Here is a 24,512-nt window from a genome sequence, read left to right on the forward strand (position 1 = left end):
TTACAGATATACTGCTGACCTTACATAAATAAAAAGGATTATAAATGAATACCATGAACAATTGAATGCTAATACATTTGATAACTTAGATGATATGACAAATTTTAGTAACTGTCCAAGCTCAGTTTCTGTTCTCTAAGGCTGAGTGATACAGACAGTGATGGTAAAAACCTTGTAGAAAGCAGAAAACAACTTACTGGTTACTCTGCTAATGTGACAGAAGTTGCCAAATGGAAAGTGAATGAATACAAAAAAACACAGCTGGTTAATGTGCCACAAGTTTTATTATTCAATAAAAATTCTGTGGTTTGATGTACTGTATTGTATTTTTTAATACATTCTGACTAGAAATCCAATCCTAAAACATTCTCTAAGAATCAGACACAATTGCGTTAGAAGTCAATTGACTCCATTAGAGTATTTTTGGACTCAGTAATGTCCTTCAGCCATTTTCCTTGAAAGCAAGTCATTCCGGGTCTGCAGAGGAAGAAAAACAAACACACCAAAAGTTTTAAAAATAAAACAAAATATTGAGCCAGGCATTAATTCCCTATTTTCTCTGTTACATTCTCTGTGAGCAGGAAGCTTTTTAGGGGTCGGAGGTGAAGGTTGTCTCAATTCCTTAGGCTCAGTGGAGAAACGGATTAGTGAGCTTATATGTAAAGATTTTTAAGAGAGGTGCTCTACAAATAAAAGGGATTGTTATCTAAGCTGATACCGTACGATTGTGAAGTTTCCCATAGAAACAGCAGATGTGACCCATTTTTTTTTAACAGCTGATTTTATTATTATTATTATTTTTTTTTTTTTATTGAAGGGTAGTTGACAACAGTATTGCATTACATTAGTTTCAGGTGTACAACACAGTGATTCAACATTTATATACATGATAATTCTAGGTACCAGGTATCACCATACCAAGTTGTTACAATATTTTGACTATATTCCTTATGCTATACATTACATCCCGGTTACTTATTTATTTTACAATTGGAACTGTGTTTATATATATATATATATATATATATATATATATATATATATATATATATTTTGTGAGGGCATCTCTCATATTTATTGATCAAATAGTTGTTAACCACAATAAATTTCTGTATAGGGGGGTCAATACTCAATGCACAATCATTAATCCACCCCAAGCCTAATTTTCGTCAGTCTCCAATCTTCTGATGCATAACGAACAAATTCTTACATGGAGTACAAATTCTTACATAGTGAATAAGTTACATGGTGAACAGTGCAAGGGCAGTCATCACAGAAGCTTTCGGTTTTGTTCATGCATTATGAACTATACACAGTCAGTTCAAATATGAATATTCATTTGATTTTTAAACTTGATTCATATGTGGATACCACATTTCTCTATTATTATTATTTTTAATAAAATGCTGAAGTGGTAGGTAGATACGAGATAAAGGTAGAAAACAGAGTTTAGTGTTGTAAGAGAGCAAATGTAGATGATCAGGTGTGTGCCTGTAGACTATGTGTTAATCCGAGCTAGACGAGGGCAATAAACATCCATGTATGCAGAAGATTTCTCTCAGAACATGAGGGGGAAGGTTCTAAGCCTCACCTCTGCTGCTCCCCATTTTCTCACCAGATGGCCCCCTGCGACTGTGCCTGTCTTAGGTTGTTCCTCCCTTGAGGAATCTTACCCGTCTCTGGCTAACCAGTCATCTTCCGGGGCCATACAGGGAAATGTTAAGTTGGTAAGTGAGAGAGAAGCCTTATTGTTTGAAAAGGTTAGCTTTTTACTTCTTTGCATATTTATGCCCTGTGGCTTCTATGCCCAGCATTTGTCTTGAGGTGTCTTTACCACTTGGAAGAATTATGATACTCGGTAAATTCGACATGTGGCACGAGTTCTATTTAAAGGTTGTGATTAGGTAGGAAGAAGAAAAGCTATAGAAGTAGCAGGCAGAAGAAAACCTGGGAAGATTGATTATTTCTTTGACATATCTTCTTGTAGAGTAACTTCAGCATGTATAGGTTTTAAACTACTAATTAAATTGCGCACACACATTAACATAATAGGAGTATAGTTACATAACCAAAGCATACCTGTAATTACCAGCCATCTCCAGTGAAACCAAGAAAACCAGTTAGGCACCTTAGGCATTTGTGAAAACTTATCTATGATATGGTGGATATTGTCTGACTGAACTTAAACAGTCTGAGAGAATTCAGATAAACTAGAACACCCCATTCCTGGGGACTGTTCATATCCCATATGTTCTTTTAACAATAAATAGTCTGTGGTTGTAAGATTTTGGAGTGCTACAATTTGCACTTCTCCTAATTCTTGGTTGAGTTCCAACAGTATAGATCCAGTTCAATTTTTGTTTTACTGTATGCACAGGCCAGCTTAGATATCTCCTTCATCATTCCCATGGCAAGTCCAGGAACTGGTGGGATGAGTGCATCTACACCTGTGACAGTGCGTGGATCTTTGTTGGAGTTTTTTTTTTTTGCTGATCATCTTCTGTCATGAGTCTTCCCGAGAGTGCTGATGTTGGAAGTTCTTTTTCATATCGTATCTTAGTTCATTTTCGGGGTAGCCAAATTAGGCTTTGATCCTCTGTATAAACACAAACAGACCCTTTGCCTACACTTTTATATGCCCTTTATATCATTGTGTAGAACTCATTAGAGGTCACCACATAGGAACTGCTTTTTTTTTTTTAATCATTAATCTACACTTACATGACGAATACTTTGTTTACTAGGCTCTCCCCTATACCAGGTCCCCCCTATATACACCTTTACAGTCACTGTCCATCAGCGTAGCAACCTGTTGTAGAATCACTACTTGTCTTCTCTGTGTTGTACAGCCCTCCCCTTTCTCCCACTCCGCTATGGATGCTAATCTTAATACCCCTCTTTTTCTGCCCCCCCTTATCCCTCCCTACTCACCCATCCTCCCCAGTCCCTTTACCTTTGGTACCTGTTAGTCCATTCTTGAGTTCTGTGATTCTGTTGCTGTTTTGTTCCTTCAGTTTTTCCTTTGTTCTTATATTCCACAGATGAGTGAAATCATTTGGTATTTCTCTTTCTCTGCTTGGCTTGTTTCACTGAGCAAAATACCCTCCAGCTCCATCCATGTTGCTGCAAATGGTTGGATTTGCCCTTTTCTTATGGCTGAGTAGTATTCCATTGTGTATATGTACCACATCTTCTTTATCCATTCATCTATCGATGGACATTTAGGTTGCTTCCAATTCTTGGCTATTGTAAATAGTGCTGCGATAAACATAGGGGTGCATTGGTCTTTCTCATACTTGATTGCTGCATTCTTAGGGTAACTTCCTAGGAGTGCAATTCCTGGGTCAAATGGTATGTCTGTTTTGAGCATTTTGATGTACCTTCATACTGCTTTCCACAAAGGTTGAACAAGTTTACATTCCCACCAGCAGTGTAGGAGGGTTCCCCTTTCTCCACAGCCTCGCCAGCATTTGTTGTTCTCTGTCTTTTGGATGGCAGCCATCCTTACTGGTGTGAGGTGATACCTCATTGTAGTTTTAATTTGCATTTCTCTGATAATTAGCGATGTGGAGCATCTTTTCATGTGTCTGTTGGCCATCTGTATTTCTTTTTTGGAGAACCGTCTGTTCCGTTCCTTTGCCCATTTTTTGATTGGGTTATTTGTTTTTTGTTTGTTGAGGTGTGTGAGCTCTTTATATATTCTGGACGTCAAGCCTTTATCGGATGTGTCATTTTCAAAGATATTCTCCCATACTGTAGGGTTCCTTTTTGTTCTATTGATGGTGTCTTTTGCTGTACAGAAGCTTTTCAGCTTAATATAGTCCCACTTGTTCATTTTTGCTGTTGTTTTCCTTGCCCGGGGAGATATGTTCAAGAAGAGGTCACTCATGTTTATGTCTAAGAGGTTTGTGCCTATGTTTTCTTCCAAGAGTTTAATGGTTTCGTGACTTACATTCAGGTCTTTGATCCATTTTGAGTTTACTTTTGTATATGGGGTTAGACGATGGTCCAGTTTCATTCTCCTACATGTAGCTGTCCAGTTTTGCCAGCACCATCTGTTGAAGAGACTGTCATTTTGCCATTGTATGTCCATGGCTCCTTTATCAAATATTAATTGACCATATATGTCTGGGTTAATGTGTGGATTGTCTAGTCTGTTCCATTGGTCTGTGGCTCTGTTCTTGTGCCAGTACCAAATTGTCTTGATTACTATGGCTTTATAATAGAGCTTGAAGTTGGGGAGTGAGATCCCCCCTACTTTATTCTTCTTTCTCAGGATTGCTTTGGCTATTCGGGGTCTTTGGTGGTTCCATATGAATTTTTGAATTATTTGTTCCAGTTCATTGAAGAATGTTGCTGGTAGTTTCATTGGGATTGCATCAAATCTGTATATTGCTTTGGGCAGGATGGCCATTTTGACGATATTAATTCTTCCTAGCCATGAGCTTGTGATGCATTTCCATCTGTTAGTGTCCCCATTAATTTCTTTTAAGAGTGACTTGTAGTTTTCAGAATATAAGTCTTTCACTTCTTTGGTTAGGTTTATTCTAGGTATTTTATTTTTTTTGATGCAATTGTGAATGGAGTTGTTTTCCTGATTTCTCTTTCTGTTGGTTCATTGTTGGTATATAGGAAAGCCACAGATTTCTGTGTGTTGATTTTGTATCCTGCAACTTTGCTGTATTCCGATATCAGTTCTAGTAGTTCTGGGGTGGAGTCTTTAGGGTTTTTTATGTACAGTATCATGTCATCTGCAAATAGTGACAGTTTGACTTCTTCTTTGCCAATCTGGATTCCTTTTTTTTGTTTTGTTTTGTCTGATTGCCGTGGCTAGGACCTCCAGTACTATGTTAAATAACAGTGGGGAGAGTGGGCATCCCTGTCTAGTTCCCGATCTCAGCGGAAATGCTTTCAGCTTCTCGCTATTCAATATAATGTTGGCTGTGGGTTTTTCATAGATGGCCTTTATTATGTTGAGGTACTTGCCCTCTATTCCCATTTTGCTGAGAGTTTTTATCATGAATGGATGTTGAACTTTGTCAAATGCTTTTTCAGCATCTATGGAGATGATCATGTGGTTTTTGTCTTTCTTTTTGTTGATGTGGTGGATGATATTGATGGACTTTCGAATGTTGTGCCATCCTTGCATCCCTGGGATGAATCCCACTTGGTCATGGTGTACGATGGTTTTGATGTATTTTTGAATTCGGTTTGCTAAAATTTTGTTGAGTATTTTTGCGTCTACGTTCATCAGGGATATTGGTCTGTAGTTTTCTTTTTTGGTGGTGTCTTTGCCTGGTTTTGGTATTAGGGTGATGTTAGCTTCATAGAATGAGTTTGGGAGTATCCCCTCCTCTTCTATTTCTTGGAAAACTTTAAGGAGAATGGGTGTTATGTCTTCCCTGTATGTCTGATAAAATTCCGAGGTAAATCCATCTGGCCCGGGGGTTTGGTTCTTTGGTAGTTTTTTGATTACCGCTTCAATTTCGTTGCTGGTAATTGGTCTGTTTAGATTTTCTGTTTCTTTCTGGGTCAGTCTTGGAAGGTTGTATTTTTCTAGGAAGTTGTCCATTTCTCCTAGGTTTCCCAGCTTGTTAGCATATAGGTTTTCATAGTAGTCTCTAATAATTCTTTGTATTTCTGCGGGGTCCGTCGTGATTTTTCCTTTCTCATTTCTGATACTGTTGATTTGTGTTGACTCTCTTTTCCTCTTAATAAGTCTGGCTAGAGGCTTATCTATTTTGTTTATTTTCTCGAAGAACCAGCTCTTGGTTTCATTGATTTTTGCTATTGTTTTATTCTTCTCAATTTTATTTATTTCTTCTCTGATCTTTATTATGTCCCTCCTTCTGCTGACCTTAGGCCTCATTTGTTCTTCTTTTTCCAATTTCGATAGTTGTGACATTAGACCGTTCATTTGGGATTGCTCTTCCTTTTTTAAATATGCTTGGATTGCTATATACTTTCCTCTTAAGACTGCTTTTGCTGTGTCCCACAGAAGTTGGGGCTTAGTGTTGTTGTTGTCATTTGTTTCCATATGTTGCTGGATCTCCATTTTGATTTGGTCATTGATCCATTGATTATTTAGGAGCGTGTTGTTTAGCCTCCATGTGTTTGTGAGCCTTTTTGCTTTTTTTGAACAGTTTATTTCTAGTTTAATGCCCTTGTGGTCTGAAAAGTTGGTTGGTAGGGTTTCAATCTTTTGGAATTTACTGAGGCTCTTTTTGTGTCCTAGTATGTGGTCTATTCTGGAGAATGTTCCATGTGCACTTGAGAAGAATGTGTATCCTGTTGCTTTTGGATGTAGAGTTCTGTAGATGTCTATTAGGTCCATCTGTTCTAATGTGTTGTTCAGTGCCTCTGTGTCCTTACTTATTTTCTGTCTGGTGGATCTGTCCTTTGGAGTGAGTGGTGTGTTGAAGTCTCCTAGAATGAATGCATTGCATTCTATTTCCTCCTTTAGTTCTATTAATATTTGTTTCAGGTATGTTGGTGCTCCTGTATTGGGTGCATATATATTTATAATGGTTTTATCCTCTTGATGGACTGAGCCCTTTATCATTATGTAATGTCCTTCTTTGTCTTTTGTTACTTTCTTTATTTTGAAGTCTGTTTTGTCTGATACCAGAATTGCAACACCTGCTTTCTTCTCTCTGTTGTTTGCTTGAAATATCTTTTTCCATCCCTTGACTTTAAGTCTGTGCACGTCTTTGGGTTTGAGGTGAGTCTCTTGTAAGCAGCATATGGATGGATCTTGCTTTTTTATCCATTCTATTACTCTGTGTCTTTTGATTGGTGCATTCAGTCCATTTACATTTAGGGTGATTATTGAAAGGTATGAATTTATTGCCATTGCAGGCTTTAAGTTTGTGGTTACCAAAGGTTTAGGGTTAGCTTCTTTACTATCTTACTGTCTAACTTAACTCGCTTGTTGAGCTATTATAAACACAGTCTGATGATTCTTTATTTCTCTCCCTTCTTATTCCTCCTCCTCCCTTCTTCATATGTTGGGTGTTTTGTTGTGTGCTCTTTTTAGGAGTGCTCCCATCTAGAGCAGTCCCTGTAGGATGCCCTGTAGAGGTGGTTTGTGGGAGGCAAATTCCCTCAACTTTTGCCTGTCTGGGAATTGTTTAATCCCTCCTTCATATTTAAATGATATTCGTGCTGGATACAGTAGTCTTGGTTCGAGGCCCTTCTGTTTCATTGCATTAAGTATATCATGCCATTCTCTTCTGGCCTGTAGGGTTTCTGTTGAGAAGTCTGATGATAGCCTGATGGGTTTTCCTTTGTAGGTAACCTTTTTTTTCTCTCTGGCTGCTTGTAATACTTTGTCCTTGTCTTTGATCTTTGCCATTTTAATTATTATGTGTCTTGCTGTTGCCCTCCTTGGATGCCTTGTCATGGGAGTTCTGTGTACCTCTGTGGTCTGAGAGGCCGTTTCTTCCCCTAGTTTGGGGAAATTTTCAGCAATTATTTCTTCAAAGACATTTTCTATCCCCTTTTCTCTCTCTACTTCTTCTGGAATACCTATGATTCTTATACTGTTCCTTTTTGATTGGTCACTCAGCTCTCTTAAAATTCTTTCATTCCTGGAGATCCTTTTATCTCTCTCTGCATCAGCTTCTCTGCGTTCCTGTTCCCTGTTTTCTAGTCCATTAATGGTCTCTTGCATCTCGTCCATTCTGTTTTGAAGTCCTTCCAGAGCTTGTTTTATTTCTGAATTCTCCTTCCTTAGTTCTTGCATATTTCTCTGCAAGTCCATCAGCATGGTTATGACTTTTGTTTTGATTTCTTTTTCAGGAAGACTGGCTAAATCTATCTCCCCAGATTCCTTCCCAGGGGAAGATGTAGCAGATGCCGAAGCTGTCTGGGTTAGTCTTGTCTGGATCATATTTTTTTGCCTTTTCATGTTGACAGGTGCTATTGACTGTCAGCTGGGAGGGCCAAAATTTTCACTTGCTACTGGCCTTTCTTTACTGGGACAACTGCGACCCCTAGTGGCTTGTGTTGGGTAATTGCGTGTAGAGTGGGTCTTTGTGTCTTGCCTGGCCGGAAGGGAGGAATTTCCCTTTCTGTGGGCGGAATTTGTCTCAGGCTGCTTCTCTGCTTTCGCAGCGCCCAGTGGGGTAATGGATGGGGGGGCTGCTTGACTGTTTGCCTCCGTGAGGGGTCTCAGAGCTGTTGCCCAGGGGGTTAGTGCACCCGGTTTTCCCTGTAATTTCCAGCTGCTGTACTGTGACCTGGGTTGTTTCCGTCAAGCTGTTAAGTCCCTGTCCCTTTAAGACTTTCAAAAAGCCCCCGCTTTTCTTTGTCACAGGGGCATCAGCTTCGGCACCCGCTCAGAGGTCTTACTCCCTGTTCCCCCAGTATCCAGGGCCCCCTGGGCACGTACTGTGTCTGCGCTCTGGCCCGGATGGCTGGGTCTGGGTGTTCAGCAGTCCTGGGCTCCGTCTCCCTCCCGCTCTGCGTGTTCTTCTCCCGCTGGGAGCTGGGGGGAGGGGCGCTCGGGTCCCGCCAGGCCGGGGCTTGTATCTTACCCCTTTCACCAGTCGCTGGGTTCTCGCTGGTGTAGCTGCGGTCTGGCCACTGTCCTGCGTCTTCTGGTGTCTCTTTTAGGGCTAGTTGTGTTTGTTGTATTTTCAAAAGTATATATGTTTTTGGGAGGAGATTCCCACTGTCCTACTCACGCCGCCATGTTGGCTCCGCCTCAGATGTGACCCATTATTTGCCCCACCCTGCTCCAAACAGCCAATCCTCAAGCTTCTAACCACCGACGAAGGAGACATAAAAAAAAAAAATGCAGAATCCTTTCAGCCACCCTAATGGGGAAGGTGGTCCAAAGAAGAGAGGTGACCATGATGTGAGTTATCTCTGGCTGTAGGCCTGCTAGATTCCTGGAGTGTGATGACCTTTTTCCAACCACCCTTTCAAAGTAAGTCTCCAAATGTTCATTACCTGTGAACTAATGAATGGTCCTCAAAGATGTAAGAGACTTCAATGGGTATATCCTACGAGAGAAAAGGACAACTGTCAACCTAGATCTTACCAACTCCTAACTACCTCCACATGCCTACACTTGTCCGTACGTTTACTCTTACATTTCTGCAATTCGTCTTCCTTACGAATTGGGAGTCTCTAGGTGGTAGTTCTTTGTCACTTCAAACTTTTGTTTCCCAAAAGATCTTTTTGGCAACAGACACCTTAAAAATCTCCACAAACTTAGAAACAAGTCAGGAGAGGCTTGTGCTCCTTGTTAACAGGAGTGTAAGTCAGTCATTCACCTTCTTTCCATGTTTCAGTTTGCTCAACTGACAGTGTCTACTTTACCTCTTAGGAATGGCATAAGAATGAAATAGTATAGGTGAACAAGGTTCAAAAACACTTATAAAGCAGCATCAAAATGTAAGTTGTAATATTATCTCAGTGGTTCCCCACCCATTCCCCCTTCAAAATTATACTTGCCATTGTGAGCAAGAGCCCTTCTCCTTAGCCCTCTCTCTGTGTGGTCTCTGGTCATGGTCTTGCTTACCTCCACCAGCCTTACTACTGATTTCTAACCCTGCCAGTTAGCAAGACAGCCGATGACAGGATCTCTGATCAGGAGAAGTGAGAGCTCCACATATTTTACCTCTTTGGACTATTCCAGGTTCCAAACTCTGAATAGATAAGTTTGTACTAGGATGGGATGAATATAGGGTGTGGTTGGCTCACTGCGTGGTCACATATAAATAAAGCCTTAGAGTCAGGCAAAGCCTCAAATAACTTCTGTGAGAGAATATCAAGAACAGGGGTCAAGTAACGTTTTTGTGTCTGCTGTGTTCGAGGCATTATGCTTGGTACCGGCCCTGCTCCTCTGAGGACCCTGACGCAGGATTCGTAGATGTTACTTTATTTCCTTTCATACCAGCTATCAACATAATTTCATAATTTTGGTCTATCTAGTGGCTACATGCAGTCATTGCTTCAAGTATTTCTTGAGGGCCTGTTTGCCAGGCCTTGTTTTACAGCAAGACAAAAGTCCCTGCCTTTGTGGTGCTTAGTTTCTGGTTGAGGGAACGGACAGTAACAAGATAACAAATTACATAGAATACCAGAAGGTGATAAAATGTTATGTAGAAAAACATGGGGTGAGAACAGAAAGTGTGGTGTAGGAGGTGGGAGAGCAGGCCACGCACATACCTAGGGGCGTGTTCCGGTCAGCGGCAACAGCAAGTGCAAAGGCCCTGAGGCAGGACTGTAACCGGATTATTAACCAGTGGCAAGATCAGAGTGGCTGGAGCACAGTAAGTGAGGGAGGAGGAGTGGGAAAGCAGAAATAACAAAGGCCAAATCATAGAAGGCCTTGTGGGTCTCACTACTCAAAGCTTAGTCAGTGGACCTGCAGCATGAGCATTGCCTCGGAGCTTCTTAGTAATGCAGAATCTCAAGCCCCAGCCCAGACCTGCTGAAACAGAATCTTCCTTTTGACAAGATCACCAAGTAATGTGTATGCACGCTGAAGTTTGGGAAACATGTTGGAACATTTTAAACAGAGGAGTGACATAAATTCATTTTATAAGGCTTACTCTGGCTTACTACTGTATTGAAAAGACACGTGATGAGGGCAAAGGTGGAGGCAGAAAGATGGGTTAGAAGGCTATTGGAATAATCTTGGTGAGAGATGTTGGTGTCTTAGACCAGGGAGGTAGAAGTGGAGTGGAAAGAAATTGTTGGATCCAGGACCTATTTTTGAAGGCAAGGCCGACAGGATTTCCTGATGGATTGAATGAGGGATGTGAGAGAGTCAAGGATGATGCCAAGGATGTCAGCCATCAGCTGAGGTGAGAAAGATGCAGGTAGGTCAGGTTTGGAAGGGAAAATCAGAAGTTCGGTTTTGGATACAGTAAGTGAGATGTCCGTCAAACATCCAAGCTCAGAGATCCGGGCTGGAGATGCAAATTTGGGGATCATAATCTCAAGGTGGCATTTCAAGTCAAGAGACTAGATAAGATCATCAGGGAAGTATGAGTAAGGAGGAGGTGGTCCAAGGCCCGAGTGTTGGGACATTCCAACATGAAGAGGTTAATGGGAGGAGGAGAAACCAGTAGAGACTGAAGAGCAATGGTGAGGCAGAAGGAAAACCGGGGGAGTACGTTGCTCTAGAAGCAAAATGGAATGTGTCGTGGAGGAGTGAGTGATCAGCTATGGCAAGTGCTGCAGATAAGCCAAGCAAGATGAGGACAGAAATATGACTCAAGTTTTACAAAGAAGGGGTCATCAGTGACCTCGGCAGAAGTCTCCATTCTCATTGGAGGCTCATCAAAGGGGACAGGGCAGGAAAGGAGCACCTACTGGTTTGCTTTTGAAGACCTTGATGGTGAAGAAGGCAGCAGCACTAACTTGTGTCACGGGTCTTGAAGCAGTTGGAATGCTCCAGCGTACACAGTAGATGTAGTGGAAGCTGTGAATCAAGTCTTTCCTCTCTATGAGTTCTGTGTAGTGCAGCCAGTTGTCTTGATGCTCCCAAGTCTGTTTCATAGAAAAAAGACAGTACACAGAGCAGACTTGCGTTCACATCCTCTAGATAAAGGCAGTGCACAACAGTCACAACAGTAGGAGTTACAGCCTTGCTTCTGGAGTCCATTTCTAACATTTTTGATTGAGATTCAAGCTGGAGGCGCATCCCAATTATTTCCACAAATGAAGGAGAGAAAAGGTGGAGCTGAAATGAAATGAGTAATGCAGACATGACTAAAGATTGGGCTTTGAATGCAGAGGTGCACACTCAGATGTGTATGTGTACATACACACCGCACACACACTGACCTTCCAGACCCTTACTTGGGAGGCAAGGGAGACCTACAGGTGTGACTAGAAAGTAATAAGGCTGGTTTCACAAGCTGCTTTTGGAAATCAGACTCACTTCATTGCAGCCATAGGTGGCTGATCAAATAAGGTCAGAAAAGGAGTGAGTCGGGCAATAGGATCACCTAGATCCCTCACACCTGTGTCTCCACCCTGGGAGAAGCCTCCCCCTGCAAGGCACAATCTTGCTAGCATCTGGGTCCCACAGAAGTCATAATGCAGCCCTGATTTTTAGCACAAGGGCCTTGAATACTGTAGGTATTAAACAAGGTCCGTTCAACTGAACCCCCTTGGGCTGGCTATTGGAGCACAGGAAGCTTCCAAATCAAAAAATATCCAGAAGATGAAGGTTCACGGAAGGAAGTAGGATTGTCTTAACAATCCCAGTGATAGGAGGAAGGAGAGTGGGAGGAGATGGTAAAAAGATTTGTGGTCCTCTTAAAAAAAAAAAAAAAAAAAGATTGGTCTTCTGCCTCAGCTTACTTTATTTCAAACAACACCCAATTGGCTGTCTCAGTCAGCCAGAGTGGAGCGCCAGACTCAAGATTCCTTGAGATCAGGGACTATGGCTTATGTGTAGATCATTACTCCTTTTAATGAAGGAGTCTGACAGTCAGACCCTTGAGGCCCACTGGAGCATGTCTTTCTTTCCATCCTTTCTATATGGCTCAGCATATTTTTTCAGCCCTAATGTTTAATCTGTCACACAATCACAGACTTTGTAGCATCGGAATGGTCCCTAGAGATCGTATAACAAAGGCCCTTACTTTGCAGATGAGGATATTAGGGCCTAGCTTGGGACGGGACAGTCCAAAACAACAGCTGGGACTGGGACCCAGGGCTCCCAAGCAGCCACTTAAGTGCTCTCTCGCCACCCCCACAGAATTCTCAATTCCAAGATTTTCGTCCTCTCAACTTGGTGTCTTAGTGGAGTTTTTTCCCCCCCTTTTAACTAAGGCAGCCTTAGATACATTAAACTCAACAGTCTCCACCAGGCCAGCCTTCCCATTTTTACCACTGTGCAGGCTGCCGACTTTTGTGTAGCTCCAGTGAACGTGTCTTAGTCCTTGTGTTTTGTAATTTTTACGTAACATTGCTTCATACGCTCACTTCCAGGAAGCAGTATCTCATTGTGCTACTCTACCGTGGATGGCTTAGCCAGTTACATATTATTGAACAACTCAAAATCAACAGGCACCTGGAATTATGGGCACAAAACTGTTACCAATGGTAAGTGGCCTCTGAGGGACTAGAACTGGGTACTGTGGAGGCGGCAGGGGAACTTTCATTTTGTACTTTGTGTCTTTTTGCTCACTGGGTTTTTTAAAAAATAATGATGTCTTATTTTTATTATAAAAATAATTTTAACTGTGCTAGGCATTGGGGATTTTCTGATTTTTCCCTCATAAAGACCTTATTTGTGTATTCTTGTTGCCAGGTTTCATTCCTAAGGAGAATAAACCAATTATTGTGCCCACTGGCAAATGTATAAATGTGCCTATTTCCTCCCCAGAAACACGTAAGTCTTCTTCCTACTATGGTGGAAAAAGTGTATCAGACAAGCCTATGCTCACAACTTCATTCTGCTGCTTAATTCAGAAAGACTTTGGGCAAATTGTCAAACCCCTCTGAGCCTCAAGGTTCCTCATCTGTAAAACTGGTATGCTGATGTACCTACACACACATTTCTTGTGAGGATTAAATGAGATAATGCACGTGGAATGCGTAGCAGTGCTCGGCACATCACAATGCTTCGTCAACGGGAACTGCTAATTTGCCATCCCCTGGGGTATGGTGGACTTTGGGAAATCTGCACTAAGCTTGAGAAAACTTCCTGTCAGAAATGCCTAGCACCTAGACGGCAGACGTCACTTCAAGGGCTGGCTGCATTAGTAGGGCTAGGAATGAGGTGACTTTATGTGAGGAGTTATGCTTGTAGAGCGAGAGCTTTTAGCTTGTCAGTCACCTGCTTTCTAATCACCTCTGTCCTCAATAACAGCCCTACAAAAAAAGATAAGCTCTTCATCTGTGAAGACAGAGTGGTATGGAGAGAATAACTCTGTTCATGTATTTAACACATTTATAGAGCATCTCTGCGTATACCTGACCTTTCTAGGGACTGGAAACAGAGAAATGAAAAGTCTTTGCCTCATGGACCATATGATCTGGTCATGGAAGAAAGGCAGTAGGGTCAATAAGTAAAATCTAATATCTTAGGTAGAGCTAAATGCTAAGGGATAAAAAATCAAGAGAAGGAGAGAGGGTTGCAGTTTTAGGTGAGGTGACCAGGAAAGGCCTTAATGAACAGATGGCACATTTAAAAACGTATATTTATTTTTAATTGGACTGTAGTTGAAATATATATATTAGTTTTAGGTGTACAATGGTGATTTGATGTTTATATACATTGCTAAATGCTCACTACAGTAAGTGTACTTACCATCTGTCACCATACAAAGGCATTACAGTATTATTGGCTATATTCCCTCTGTTGTACTTTTCACATCTATGACATTTATTTTATAACAGGAAGTTTGTACTTCTTAATCCCCTTCACCTATTTCACCTATTCCCCCGATCCTTTCCCCTCTGGCAGCTACCAGTTCTCTGTATTTATGAGTCTATTTCTGGGTTTGTTATTTTTGTTTTTTAGGTTCCACATGTAAGTGAAATCACATGATACTGTCTTTCCCTGACTTATTTCACTTAGCATAATATCCTGTAGGCACATCCATGCTGTTGCAAATGGCAGAATGTCATACTTTTTATGGCTGAATAATACTCATGTGTGTGTGCGTGCGTGTGTGTGCGTGCGTGCGTGCATACATATGTATCTTCTTTATCCATTTATCAGTGGACACGTAGGTTGCTTCCGTATCTTTGCTGTTGTAAATAATGTTGCAGTAAACATACGGGGTTCGTATACATTTTCAAATTAGTGTTTTTATTTTCCTCGGGTAAATACCCAGAAGCGGCATTGCTGGGTTGTATGATATTTCTGATTTTAATTTTTTGAGGAACTTTTCATAGTAACTGCACCAATTTACATTCCCACCAACAGTACACAAGAACTCCTGCGATGTCCTTAAGGTCCTTTAACCTATCCTCATTGTTTTCTTTGCAGCTTGAATGATTTCCTCTGTCCTGTCCTCTAGATCACTTATCTGTTCTTCTGTACCCTCTTATCTGTTACTGATTCCCTCTCATGCATTTTTCATTTTAGTTACTGTATTCTTCAGCTCTGATTCTTCCTTATGTTTTCTTTTGTTGGAAGTTCTGAGTTCTTCCAACTCTGGTAAGCATCTTTATGACCATTATTTTGAACTCTTTATCCGGTAGGTTCTTTATCTCCATTTAGTTCTCTCTTTTTCTGAGGTTTTGTCTTCTTCTGTCTTTTGGAACACACTCCTCTGTCTCTTAATTTTGCCTGACTCTCTGCGTTTGTTTTTATTCATCAGGTAGGCCAGCTGCATCTCCTGGTCTTGAAAGTAGTGGCTTTCTGTGGAAGGCATCCTGTGGGAGCCAGTAGCACAATCATGCCTGGTCACCAGAATCAAGCAGTCCACAAGTGGCCCCTGTGTGGGCTGCCTGTGCCCTCCTATTGTGACTGGGCCACGACTGCTGCATAGATTGAGAGGTGGGCAGGGCTGGCCCCAGGTGCAGCTGGCTGAGGGACCTGGCTACAGGTGGTGGGGGCATGCTGGTTAGTGTGGTTAGCCCTCTGTGTAGCTGGCTGCAAGGCCTGGCCATGATTGTTTTCGGCATGCTGGTAGGCATGGCTCGCCCCCACCTCCCAGGTGCAGGAGTCACTTTGGGGGCACTGGTCCTGACCAAGGCTGCCCACCAGGTGTAGTAGGGTGGGAGCCACAGTGGGGGGACATTGGTCCCAACCAAGGCTGCCTACCAGTGTGGCACGGTGGGAGCTTGTAGAGAAAATGAAGGTTCCTATCACCTGGATTCTCACCTGACCCTGGTTGGCTTGCTCACTGCACACGTGTGGGCAATACATTATTACTGACTATATAAAGAGCTCCGCCCAGTGCTGTGAGCTGCATGGCTGCCGGAGAGCAGAGGCTGGAGTGGTTGCAGCACCGAGGACAGAGACTGAGACAGCTGTGGGTGGTAGAGAGGCCCACTCTCTGAGTGGATGAGATTCTAGTGATTGACCTGCCACCATGGGAATAAAGTTGGGTATAAACCCTTTCACCCCAAGGATGTTCCACTGTCATTTTTTCGGTCCCACTGAATCCATAGTGAACTTGTTCAGGGCTGAAACCCATGGGCAAGACCATTGGTGATGTTGGCAGGATTCACTGCAGACCAAAGAATGAAACAGGCTGCCCTCGTGGGAAGAGCACTTCAGCGGGCTGCATCTATGGATGGGGAGACATGTGAGTGTCCCCCAAAGGACATACGGTCTGACATAGCTTGCCTCCTAGAGGACTGGGTCCCACCCCAAGACTGGGGAGAGGTGGAGGTGACACCCGAGGCAGTAGAGCTTTGGCCCTCAGCAAAGTAGGGAATTCCTTAAACAGTGCCCATGAGGCGGCAGAAACTGTGGGCTGGCTTTTTCTCACAGTGTTAAGAAAGGCCATAAGGGAGAAAGACGCCCTCCTGCAAGAAGCATGAGAAGAGGCAGCACGAGAACATGAGCTGCGAGGTGCTGTAGAGGAGGTAAAAAAATTGTTGATAACTGAAATGGCGTCACTACAAGGTGCTGTGGAAATGGTAAAGGATGTCATGGCAGCACAAGAAGCAGCAGCATGAGAGTGTGAATGGCTGTGGGGGAGGTGAAGGGTATAGTGGAGCCTGGCAGCCCCAGAAATGAAGGAGGAGCCGAGGTTTTACAAACAGGTGGGGGTGGGGGTCGTGCCAGTGCTGGAGGCATCAGCCCCTCCTCTGTTGAAAGCGCCAACCCGGCTGAAAGCTGGTGGAGAGCCCGTCCCCCCCGCATCCCCCACCCCCACTGGTTGTAGAAAAACAAATGAAGATGCAGCAGCCACGGGTTCCTCCAGGAGAGGTGCAGCCCCCTCCGCAGCAGGTCGTGGAAGTACTGTATGCTCTGCCACTACACTCAGGCTGAGCTGGTGAATTTGGGCTTCCGCTTTAGGGAGAAGTCCTCTGAGTCGGGTATCAGCTTGGCTCTTGCACCTTAAGGATGTAGTTGTTGATGGAATTCGTCTGCCCGGTTTAGAAATGGGAAAACTGGCTTCCCTGATGACTTAGCCTGCCTTGAGGCAGCAACTGCAAAATGTACTTCAGACCCTAGAAAATCACTCCCTCCTTGATTGGATTATGGCCACTGGTCACAGTGTCTGGCCCAATTAGGGTGATTTGCCATCCTTTCCCACTAGATGGCAGATGTATGCTGAGCTCCAGCAGGTGTTTTGGGAGGTAGGCGTGAAAGATGCCATCGTACAGTCCAGAGAATTATGGCCCCGATGAGTACACTTTTACTGTGGGGATGAGAAATGTGGAGCCTCAGATGGCTCCCACATCCTTCTTTGGGTCCCTAGTAGCCATTCTTGCCCCTCACTTAGGGCGACCCATAAGTGAGGTTTCCCTTACAGTAGCAGAGCAGACTTGGGAGACGCTGAAGCAATGAGAGCACAGAAAGAAATACGGTCCACTACTCGGAGGAAGAATTTAAAGGGCCCGTGAAGGTCACAAGGACCCAGATGTGCGCTGCTTTAATAGGGGCAGGTGCAGACCGAGGGAAATTAGAAGGGAAGTCAAATAAACTCTTACCGGAGCTGTGACAGCAACTGAAGCGGGAGCACAGTTTTCAGCAGTTGGCTAAAGCGAGGGCCAAGAAATGGAAGCCAGAGACAAAGCCACAAGACCGGCTTCTGTGTCTGCTGGAGAGGTTGGTGAAGCCCTCTAGGGCCTGGGGAAGGCGGGTATTGTAAGGCTCACCCATGGTCCTTGTGGTTAACTCTTCTGAGTAGAACTGGTCTGAATAGAGCTGGGATGACCGCTCCGTGGCAATGGATCTCCTCAGGCTTGAGGGTTTTTATAATTTCTTTTATCTGTATCATAATTTTTCTTATTTGTATATTGCCATAGCCTCTGTTTTTATTGTGGAATTTGGTTGCAATGTTCCAGCTTTCTTGCACAGGGACTATTGCAGAAGATTGAGGGTGCATAGATTGAGAGGCAAGAATCCTGGAGTGGTGGAGTGTAGAGAAAACGAAAGTTCCTATGGCCAGCCAGTATTCTCACCTGACCCTGGTCGGCTTGCTCACTGCACACATGTGGGAAATAGGCTATTATCGACTCTAAAGAGCTCCGCCCAGTGCTCCGGGCTGCACGGCTGCAGGAGAGCAGAGGCTGGAGTGGTGGCAGTGCCAAGGACAGAGACCGAGACGGCTGGGGGTGCAGAGAGGCCTGGAGGCAGAGACCGGCTTGCTGCATGCAGACTTGCTCTGAGGTGGATGGGATTCTAGTGACTGACCTGCCACCGTGGGAATAAAGTTGGGTATAAACCCTTTCACCCCAAGAATGTTCCACTGTCATTTTTTGGTCTCACCAAATCAAGAGTGAACTTGCCCGGGGCTGAAACCCATTGGCAGCACAGAGCTGCTCTAAAAGGGTGCCTTCTGGGGCAGGGTAGGTGCACAGGGGAACCCTGGGCCAAGGTGAGCAGTACTAGCAAGGTAGATGGAGAGCGTGAGAACTGGCGTTCCACCAGCCTCAAGCCAGATAGGGTGAAGGAGGGAAAGAAAAATGGTACACACCCTAAAATTAGTCCAGAAATCTCCTTCACATATAGCCCAGGTGCTGTTCAAATTGCTGCCTCTGAGCTAGGTCTCAGAGAGTGATACCGTATGCTGGCTCTTCAAGAGCAGAGATGGTTTCTATAGCCCTGCAGCTCTCCTAAAGTTAAGCCTCCCTGATGATTTTCAAAGCTCCCGGGGTTAAGCCCTGCTGATTTTCAAGGCCAGACATTATGGGGGCTCATCTCTTGGTACAGATCCCCAGGAGGGGGATGCCCAATGTGGGGCTTGAAGCCCTCCCTCCTCAAGGAGGACCTCCATGCCTATAATGTGCCTCCTTGTGGGTCACCACGCCAGGGGTTTGGTTCCTAACTATGTCTTTACCCCTCCTACCCTTCTCGATGTGACTTTATCTTTGTCTTTAGTAATGGAAGAGCTGTTCTGCTAGTCAGTCTTCAGGTCGTTCTCAGAGTGAATGAGCAGGTGGCATCTTAACAAAGATCTGAAGAGAGATAAGTCCTGAGCCATGAGAAAAGATCTCAGGGGAGAGGGTTCCAGGCAGACAGAATCACAAGAACAAAGGCCTTGCCCTGGGAGCATACGTGGCAGCTGAACAGCAAGAAGGCAAGTGTGGCTGGAGTGAGGAAGGTGAAAGGGGAGAAGGTAGCAGCAGGTCATGGAGTCTAAGCTGTAAGTTAGGAAAGAGAAGGGGACTCAGATCGTGTCCGGCCCTGTAGGCCACTGTCAGGACTTAACTTTTGCCTTTTACTCAGAATAACCAGTGAGATTTTCAGGGGAAACTTTTCCCGTTTGTTCTGTGTCCCAGTCCAATCTGATTCACAAACCCTGCGTGCAGCAGGCAGGGGCTTTTGCCCAACCTCAAATGTAGACATGCTCCAGCGCAAGACGGCCCGAAAGTAATGAGTACTTTGCACCGCTCACCTTCACTAGAGACCCCTTGTAATGGGAATGGTGAGTTGTGCCCACTGGAGTATAAGTAGAGGGTGTGGAACCAGAAATCCGTGACTTTTCCTCATTCCCACTGGCTCGGGCTTCCTAGAGTGTAGGGTCCTTAGGGCTTTGAGGGGCTAGCCGGAAAACAGACAGCAGGAAACTTCTCCAGGGGTCAGGAGTTTGCCTCTGCCAATTTCAACTGGTCTCTCTTCTGAGAGAATACGAGTAGGGATTTCAAGTTCTACGCCTTCACCCACCTTGCCTGTTATGCAAAGCCACCCAGAGCCTTTTCACCAAAGTTGCCAGGATAAGCCACACAGATGGGTCAAAGCCAGGCACAGGAGGAAAAGGAAAAGGAATTCATAGGCATTTACACCTTCATGTGTGGGCACTTCCTTCCAAAGCTGAAAAAAGAGTTTTGATCCATCCACATCCCCTCTGTTTATATGTCAGTGATGGGCAGCTCCTGTTTTGGGAGAGCAGCATCCTCCTTAGACAGCTAGGTGTCCCTCCAATGGAGTGCCAGCAGGGAAAAACTGCTTAACTGGGAATATCAGATTTTCCTAGGGAAATGGACAAACACTGGAAAATACGACTGTGCTTTTCACCTTCAAAGACTATTAGAGTTTGATTTTGGAACCCAGGGGAAGGCAGTGTTTACTTACTCTCATCCCCTTTGATATTGTCTCCTAGGGTTTCTGGACTTCAAACTTTTCATCAAACAAGAGCCTTTTTCATTGTTCTTCCCCCTTGTCTGCCAAGCTGGAGTTAGTCAACTAACTTACCAAAATGAACTCTTCAATTTGTTCACGGCCTCTTTCTTCTGTGAATTCACTGTGTGTGATCCAGGTGATGTTTTTGATGGGGTTTTCAGCTTCTGCAAACAAGGTGTGAATTTGTTAGTTGCCGGGGTCGTGTGGCGTTCGTTATATGAGGCCATCCTCTAGGTGGCCTAACAGGATTCCTACCTTCTACAGCCTTAACAGCATCAGTGACGGCCCTGTTAACTGAAGCCAGAGCTGTTTCCGTCAGGTTGCTGTAGTCTTCTGTGGCTGTCGTCTGGCTTGTAGGACTTTCATCCACATCTATTTTCGTCTGAGTTTTGACACTTTTAGTCACATCCATTTTCCTCTGCCGGGGAAAAGAAGTTCAGGAAGTTACCTTTCGTGTGCCTGTGTGTGTATGCGCTCGTATAAGTACAGACAATCTCTGGAGGAATCACAAGACACAGGAAATGGTTGTTCCATCTACGGACGGGCTTAAGTGTTGGGGTAGGAGTGAGGCCTCACTGTTTTCCCATTGTGCCTGGCCTCTGAGATCTACTTTCCCACACATCTTAGGATTTTCAGATTCGCAAACCATGAAGACTTAAGTGAAGATGTAGTATAATGATTCCTAACTTCTTTGGAGTTCTAACAATATTGATTTCTAGTTGAGTCTTTAATAGAACCTCAATCCCTGATTTAGGTGAGGGCACACAGCTCTTGAAAAGTGAAGTGAATTAAAATCTTTAGAGGCAATACAGCATAGGAGGGGTTGGGTTTTCTTTTTTTTTTTTTCTCTTGGATTTTCTAGTATACAATTGTATCATCTGCCAGAGACTGGTTTTTTAAATTTTTTTACCACCTTCTTCCCTGAAATATATATCTCTTATTATAAGTATTAGCTTTGGTTAACACTTCCAGAAAAATGTCAAGTAAAAGTAGAGATAGTGAGCATCCTTTGGTGCCTGACTTCAGTGGGCATGTTTTCTGGTGTTAACACCATTAAGTATGAGGCTGGTTGATGGCTTGAGATTGATCTCATCAAGAAAATAATTATTCGCTCCTAGTTTAGTAAGATGTTTATCCTAAGTGATAGCTAAAATTTTCCAAATGCCTTTAACATCTGTTGAGATTGTGAAAACTAGAGTTATCAGAGCTATAAACAAAGGTACATCCCAGGGCTAGGAGTCTTTGTATATCCTCCATCTTTTTGCTTGAGTCTTGAATTCTCTTTTTTTCGTTGCTTAAGTCTCTTATGACAACTCCGTCACTTGTGGCAGAGTTAAAAACTGCTCACAGATACTCCTTGCATTGGAGTGTTGCAGGAAAGTGGATCCCTCTCCAAAGGGAACCTTTTCTTTTTCTCTAAGTAGCAGCTGTGGGCTATTCAGTGGGCTCATTTCAGTGAACTCCGCACCGCCCTATGAGACCTCACTTGCCCTTCCAGAGCCGCTCTGCCACACCTCCCCCTGCTCTCTGCCCTGGAGGAATGACCTGACCAGACCACAGCAGTGGTCTCTTCAGTGCCTTCTGGCTCCCAGGAGGTTCCACCCAATGGGAAGATCTGGCTGAAGGGAGGAGAGTGAGGGCAAGGTATATATTCCCCAGGGGCTCTCTCCTTGAGGTCCCTGTGGCTCGCTGAATGGAGGAGGCCCCCACTTCTCCCAGGGCAGCTTCTCACAACTTCTCAGGCTGATAAGGGCAGCCACTCTCTCCCCTCAGCCCTGTGGCCCATTACTAGCCCCAGGGAGCTGCACTTGCCCCGTTTCCCCACTGTCTGCCCACACCTTTGTAAACGTTCCCTCCACTTAACCCTTCCCTACCTGTCCTACCTCAGTATGCCAGCACCAGTCATAGAAAGAGGGTCTCTTGTTACTATGTGAAATGAGGAAGCCAAGCTCACACCAACGGTCTGCCTCCACGGCCCGTACTCTTAACTACCCTGCCCTCCTCCCTCTAAGATTCACAAAGAGTTAAGAGTTGTGGGGCCCTGTTCTCATGTTTCCATCTGGAGTCCAGACTGTGCTCACTCTGTTTCTGTGAGCCTCTTTCAAGGAAAGAGTCGCCCTTGTTCCCTTTCTTGGCGTCACTGTGGGTTGCCAGGTGTGGCAGGTGCTACACAAGGCAACCCGGGTCCCTGTGGCCATCAGCCCAGGAATGGTTTGAACAGCCTTTAAACATTCAGTAATAGTGCTGATTCATGTTCATTTGGGTCTTCATATTAGCATGAAGCTCAGTTTGCATCTGCCTCATTTTCCCGTTGCTGCAGCAGGGGTGGACAGGGTCATTTGCTGGGGGAAAACGTTACCTTCCCGGGCTGCCCGTCCCAGAGTGAGGAGACTGAAGGGTGGGGGGTGAGGGAGTCTGGCGGCCCTAAGCCCTGCAGCACTGGCTCTCCCCAGCCCGACGGCTTTGCCAGTTTCACCAAAATGATTTGCTATAAGTTCTGTTGTTAAAGACAATTGCAGAGCTTTTTGGTAAATTGGTAAATTCGCTAGTCTTTGGTGAGTTAACCATACAGCAACTTGATACTTCAGAGACTGGCCTGTTTGGTGACTCGGTCATTCAGTGACTTGGCTTTCAGCAAATTGCCTCTTGGTAAATTGACTGGAAGCCAAATACTTGACCTTCAACACCAAGGAAATGAAGTGGGGGCTTCACCCATGGAAGGACCTCCTTGAGGCCTCCCTGGGGAGCCCTGTGCTCCAAGAGGAGAGGGAAGGTGCAGAGCAGGGCTCTGGAAGCAGCTCAGATCTTGCCCTCACACATCTGTGGGTACCAACCATTCTTCAGCGTCCCTCCCACTGGCCTCTCGTTCTTTTTGTCCCTTTCTGTTCCTAATGAGAGGTCAGATGGGCAGAATGGGTGAGAAGGGTCAGGGTGTGGTCAAGTTTGGAGTCTGGGTGATGCCTGGGGAGAACCAGTGCAGGGCCTTTTTGTGGAGCCCTCCCACCCTTATCAACACCCGATACCTGAGTGACCAGACAGATCCTTGTTTGGAACCGTAGTAGCCTGGGAAGCCGCAGAAAGAGCCTCTCTGCAGCTTTTCCCCAGGATTCCCAGACTGAATGTTTACAAGTGCTGCCATGGCAACACCCATTTCAACCAATGGGAAGCAAAGCCCAAATGTTTCTGCCTGCTTCTGTTAGTGAAGGAGGGCACAGTCAGTCCCAGCAACCATCTGACGGCCAAAGCAGAGCCACGCTGTGGTATCCACGCCCAGTTTCTTCCTAGCAAGAGGTAAGCTTGCAGGGCCCTGCCAGAGGAATAGCAGTGATGAGCCCCGTGGCTGGCACGCACTGGGTCCTTACCACTGTCAGTCGCTGTGCGAGGGGCTCTTTCTGAGGAGCACGTGTGAAATTCATTCTGCCCAACAGCCCATGGGGTGGGTATTCTTATTTTCATTGCAGGTGAACAAACTGAGGCACAGTGAGCGTTAAATAAGTGCCCTAAAACTCAACATCAGAGCCATCCAGCTTCACTGACGGGGCTTCTCACTCATTTATTCCCAGATTTTGAGGTTAGGACCTGCCTTGTGTGCTTGTTTTCGAAGATGAGCTTATATTACACTAGTTATCAGCATAGACCCGGGAACAATTTACTTAACATAAGAAGTCTCCTTGTGTATAAAATGGGGATAATAGCGCCTACAGAATAGGGATTTTTATCATGAGAATCAAATCAAATAATTCATGAAAGACATAACAAACAGTGCCTGGTCCATCATAAGCTCTCTTTGTAATGGTTAGATCTTCTTTCTTGTATTATTATTAATAGGAGTATTATAAAATGTTCTTTTTAAGTGGTGAAATAAAAAGTTGTTGGCCCTATGTTAGGACCCAGTTTTAATTTGTAATTTTATTAGGCCACAAATCCCTAAGTCTCAGAACCCCTGCCTGTACCCACCTTGCTTTGCATATGGAGTGGTTGGCTCCTCACCCAAAGACACTGGGTCTCAATCCCAGTCAAGAGAGGAAGGTGTCCTCTTGCTAAGTGTCCTCTTTATCCAGAACGAAATGCTGAACTCCCTGCCTGGAAGACACCTCATGCATAGAGAGCCTGCTGCTGAGGTGACTCAGTGAGGCTGGACCAGGAGGGGTGTCGGGGAGGGAGAAGGGTGGAAGGTAGTGCAGCGTGGTCAGAGGAACTCAGACTCCAACCACAGACAGAGGGTCTCCAGGCCCAGCTCTGCCACGGACTGGCTCTGTGACTGTAGGCAGGTGGTTGTACCTCT

General features: G+C 44.5%; 1 protein-coding gene across 1 annotated transcript in view; it reads right to left on the reverse strand.

Annotated features, from left to right (window-relative positions):
* Nucleotides 1-265: 265 nt before the first annotated feature.
* The window catches only part of LOC118929192 (NADH dehydrogenase [ubiquinone] 1 alpha subcomplex subunit 1), a 51,712-nt gene continuing 27,465 nt past the window's right edge, over nucleotides 266-24,512 (reverse strand). The window contains exons 3-7 of the mRNA XM_057495858.1: nucleotides 20,483-20,645; nucleotides 20,300-20,391; nucleotides 11,332-11,508; nucleotides 8,956-9,008; nucleotides 266-477 (exon numbers count right to left, since the gene is read on the reverse strand). Of these exons, the coding sequence (XP_057351841.1) occupies nucleotides 393-477; nucleotides 8,956-9,008; nucleotides 11,332-11,508; nucleotides 20,300-20,391; nucleotides 20,483-20,645 (570 nt within the window). The 3' untranslated portion in view covers nucleotides 266-392. The remainder of the gene's footprint in view (nucleotides 478-8,955; nucleotides 9,009-11,331; nucleotides 11,509-20,299; nucleotides 20,392-20,482; nucleotides 20,646-24,512) is intronic.

Source organism: Manis pentadactyla, chromosome X (genome assembly GCF_030020395.1).
Source record: "Manis pentadactyla isolate mManPen7 chromosome X, mManPen7.hap1, whole genome shotgun sequence".
NCBI classification, from domain to species: domain Eukaryota; kingdom Metazoa; phylum Chordata; class Mammalia; order Pholidota; family Manidae; genus Manis; species Manis pentadactyla.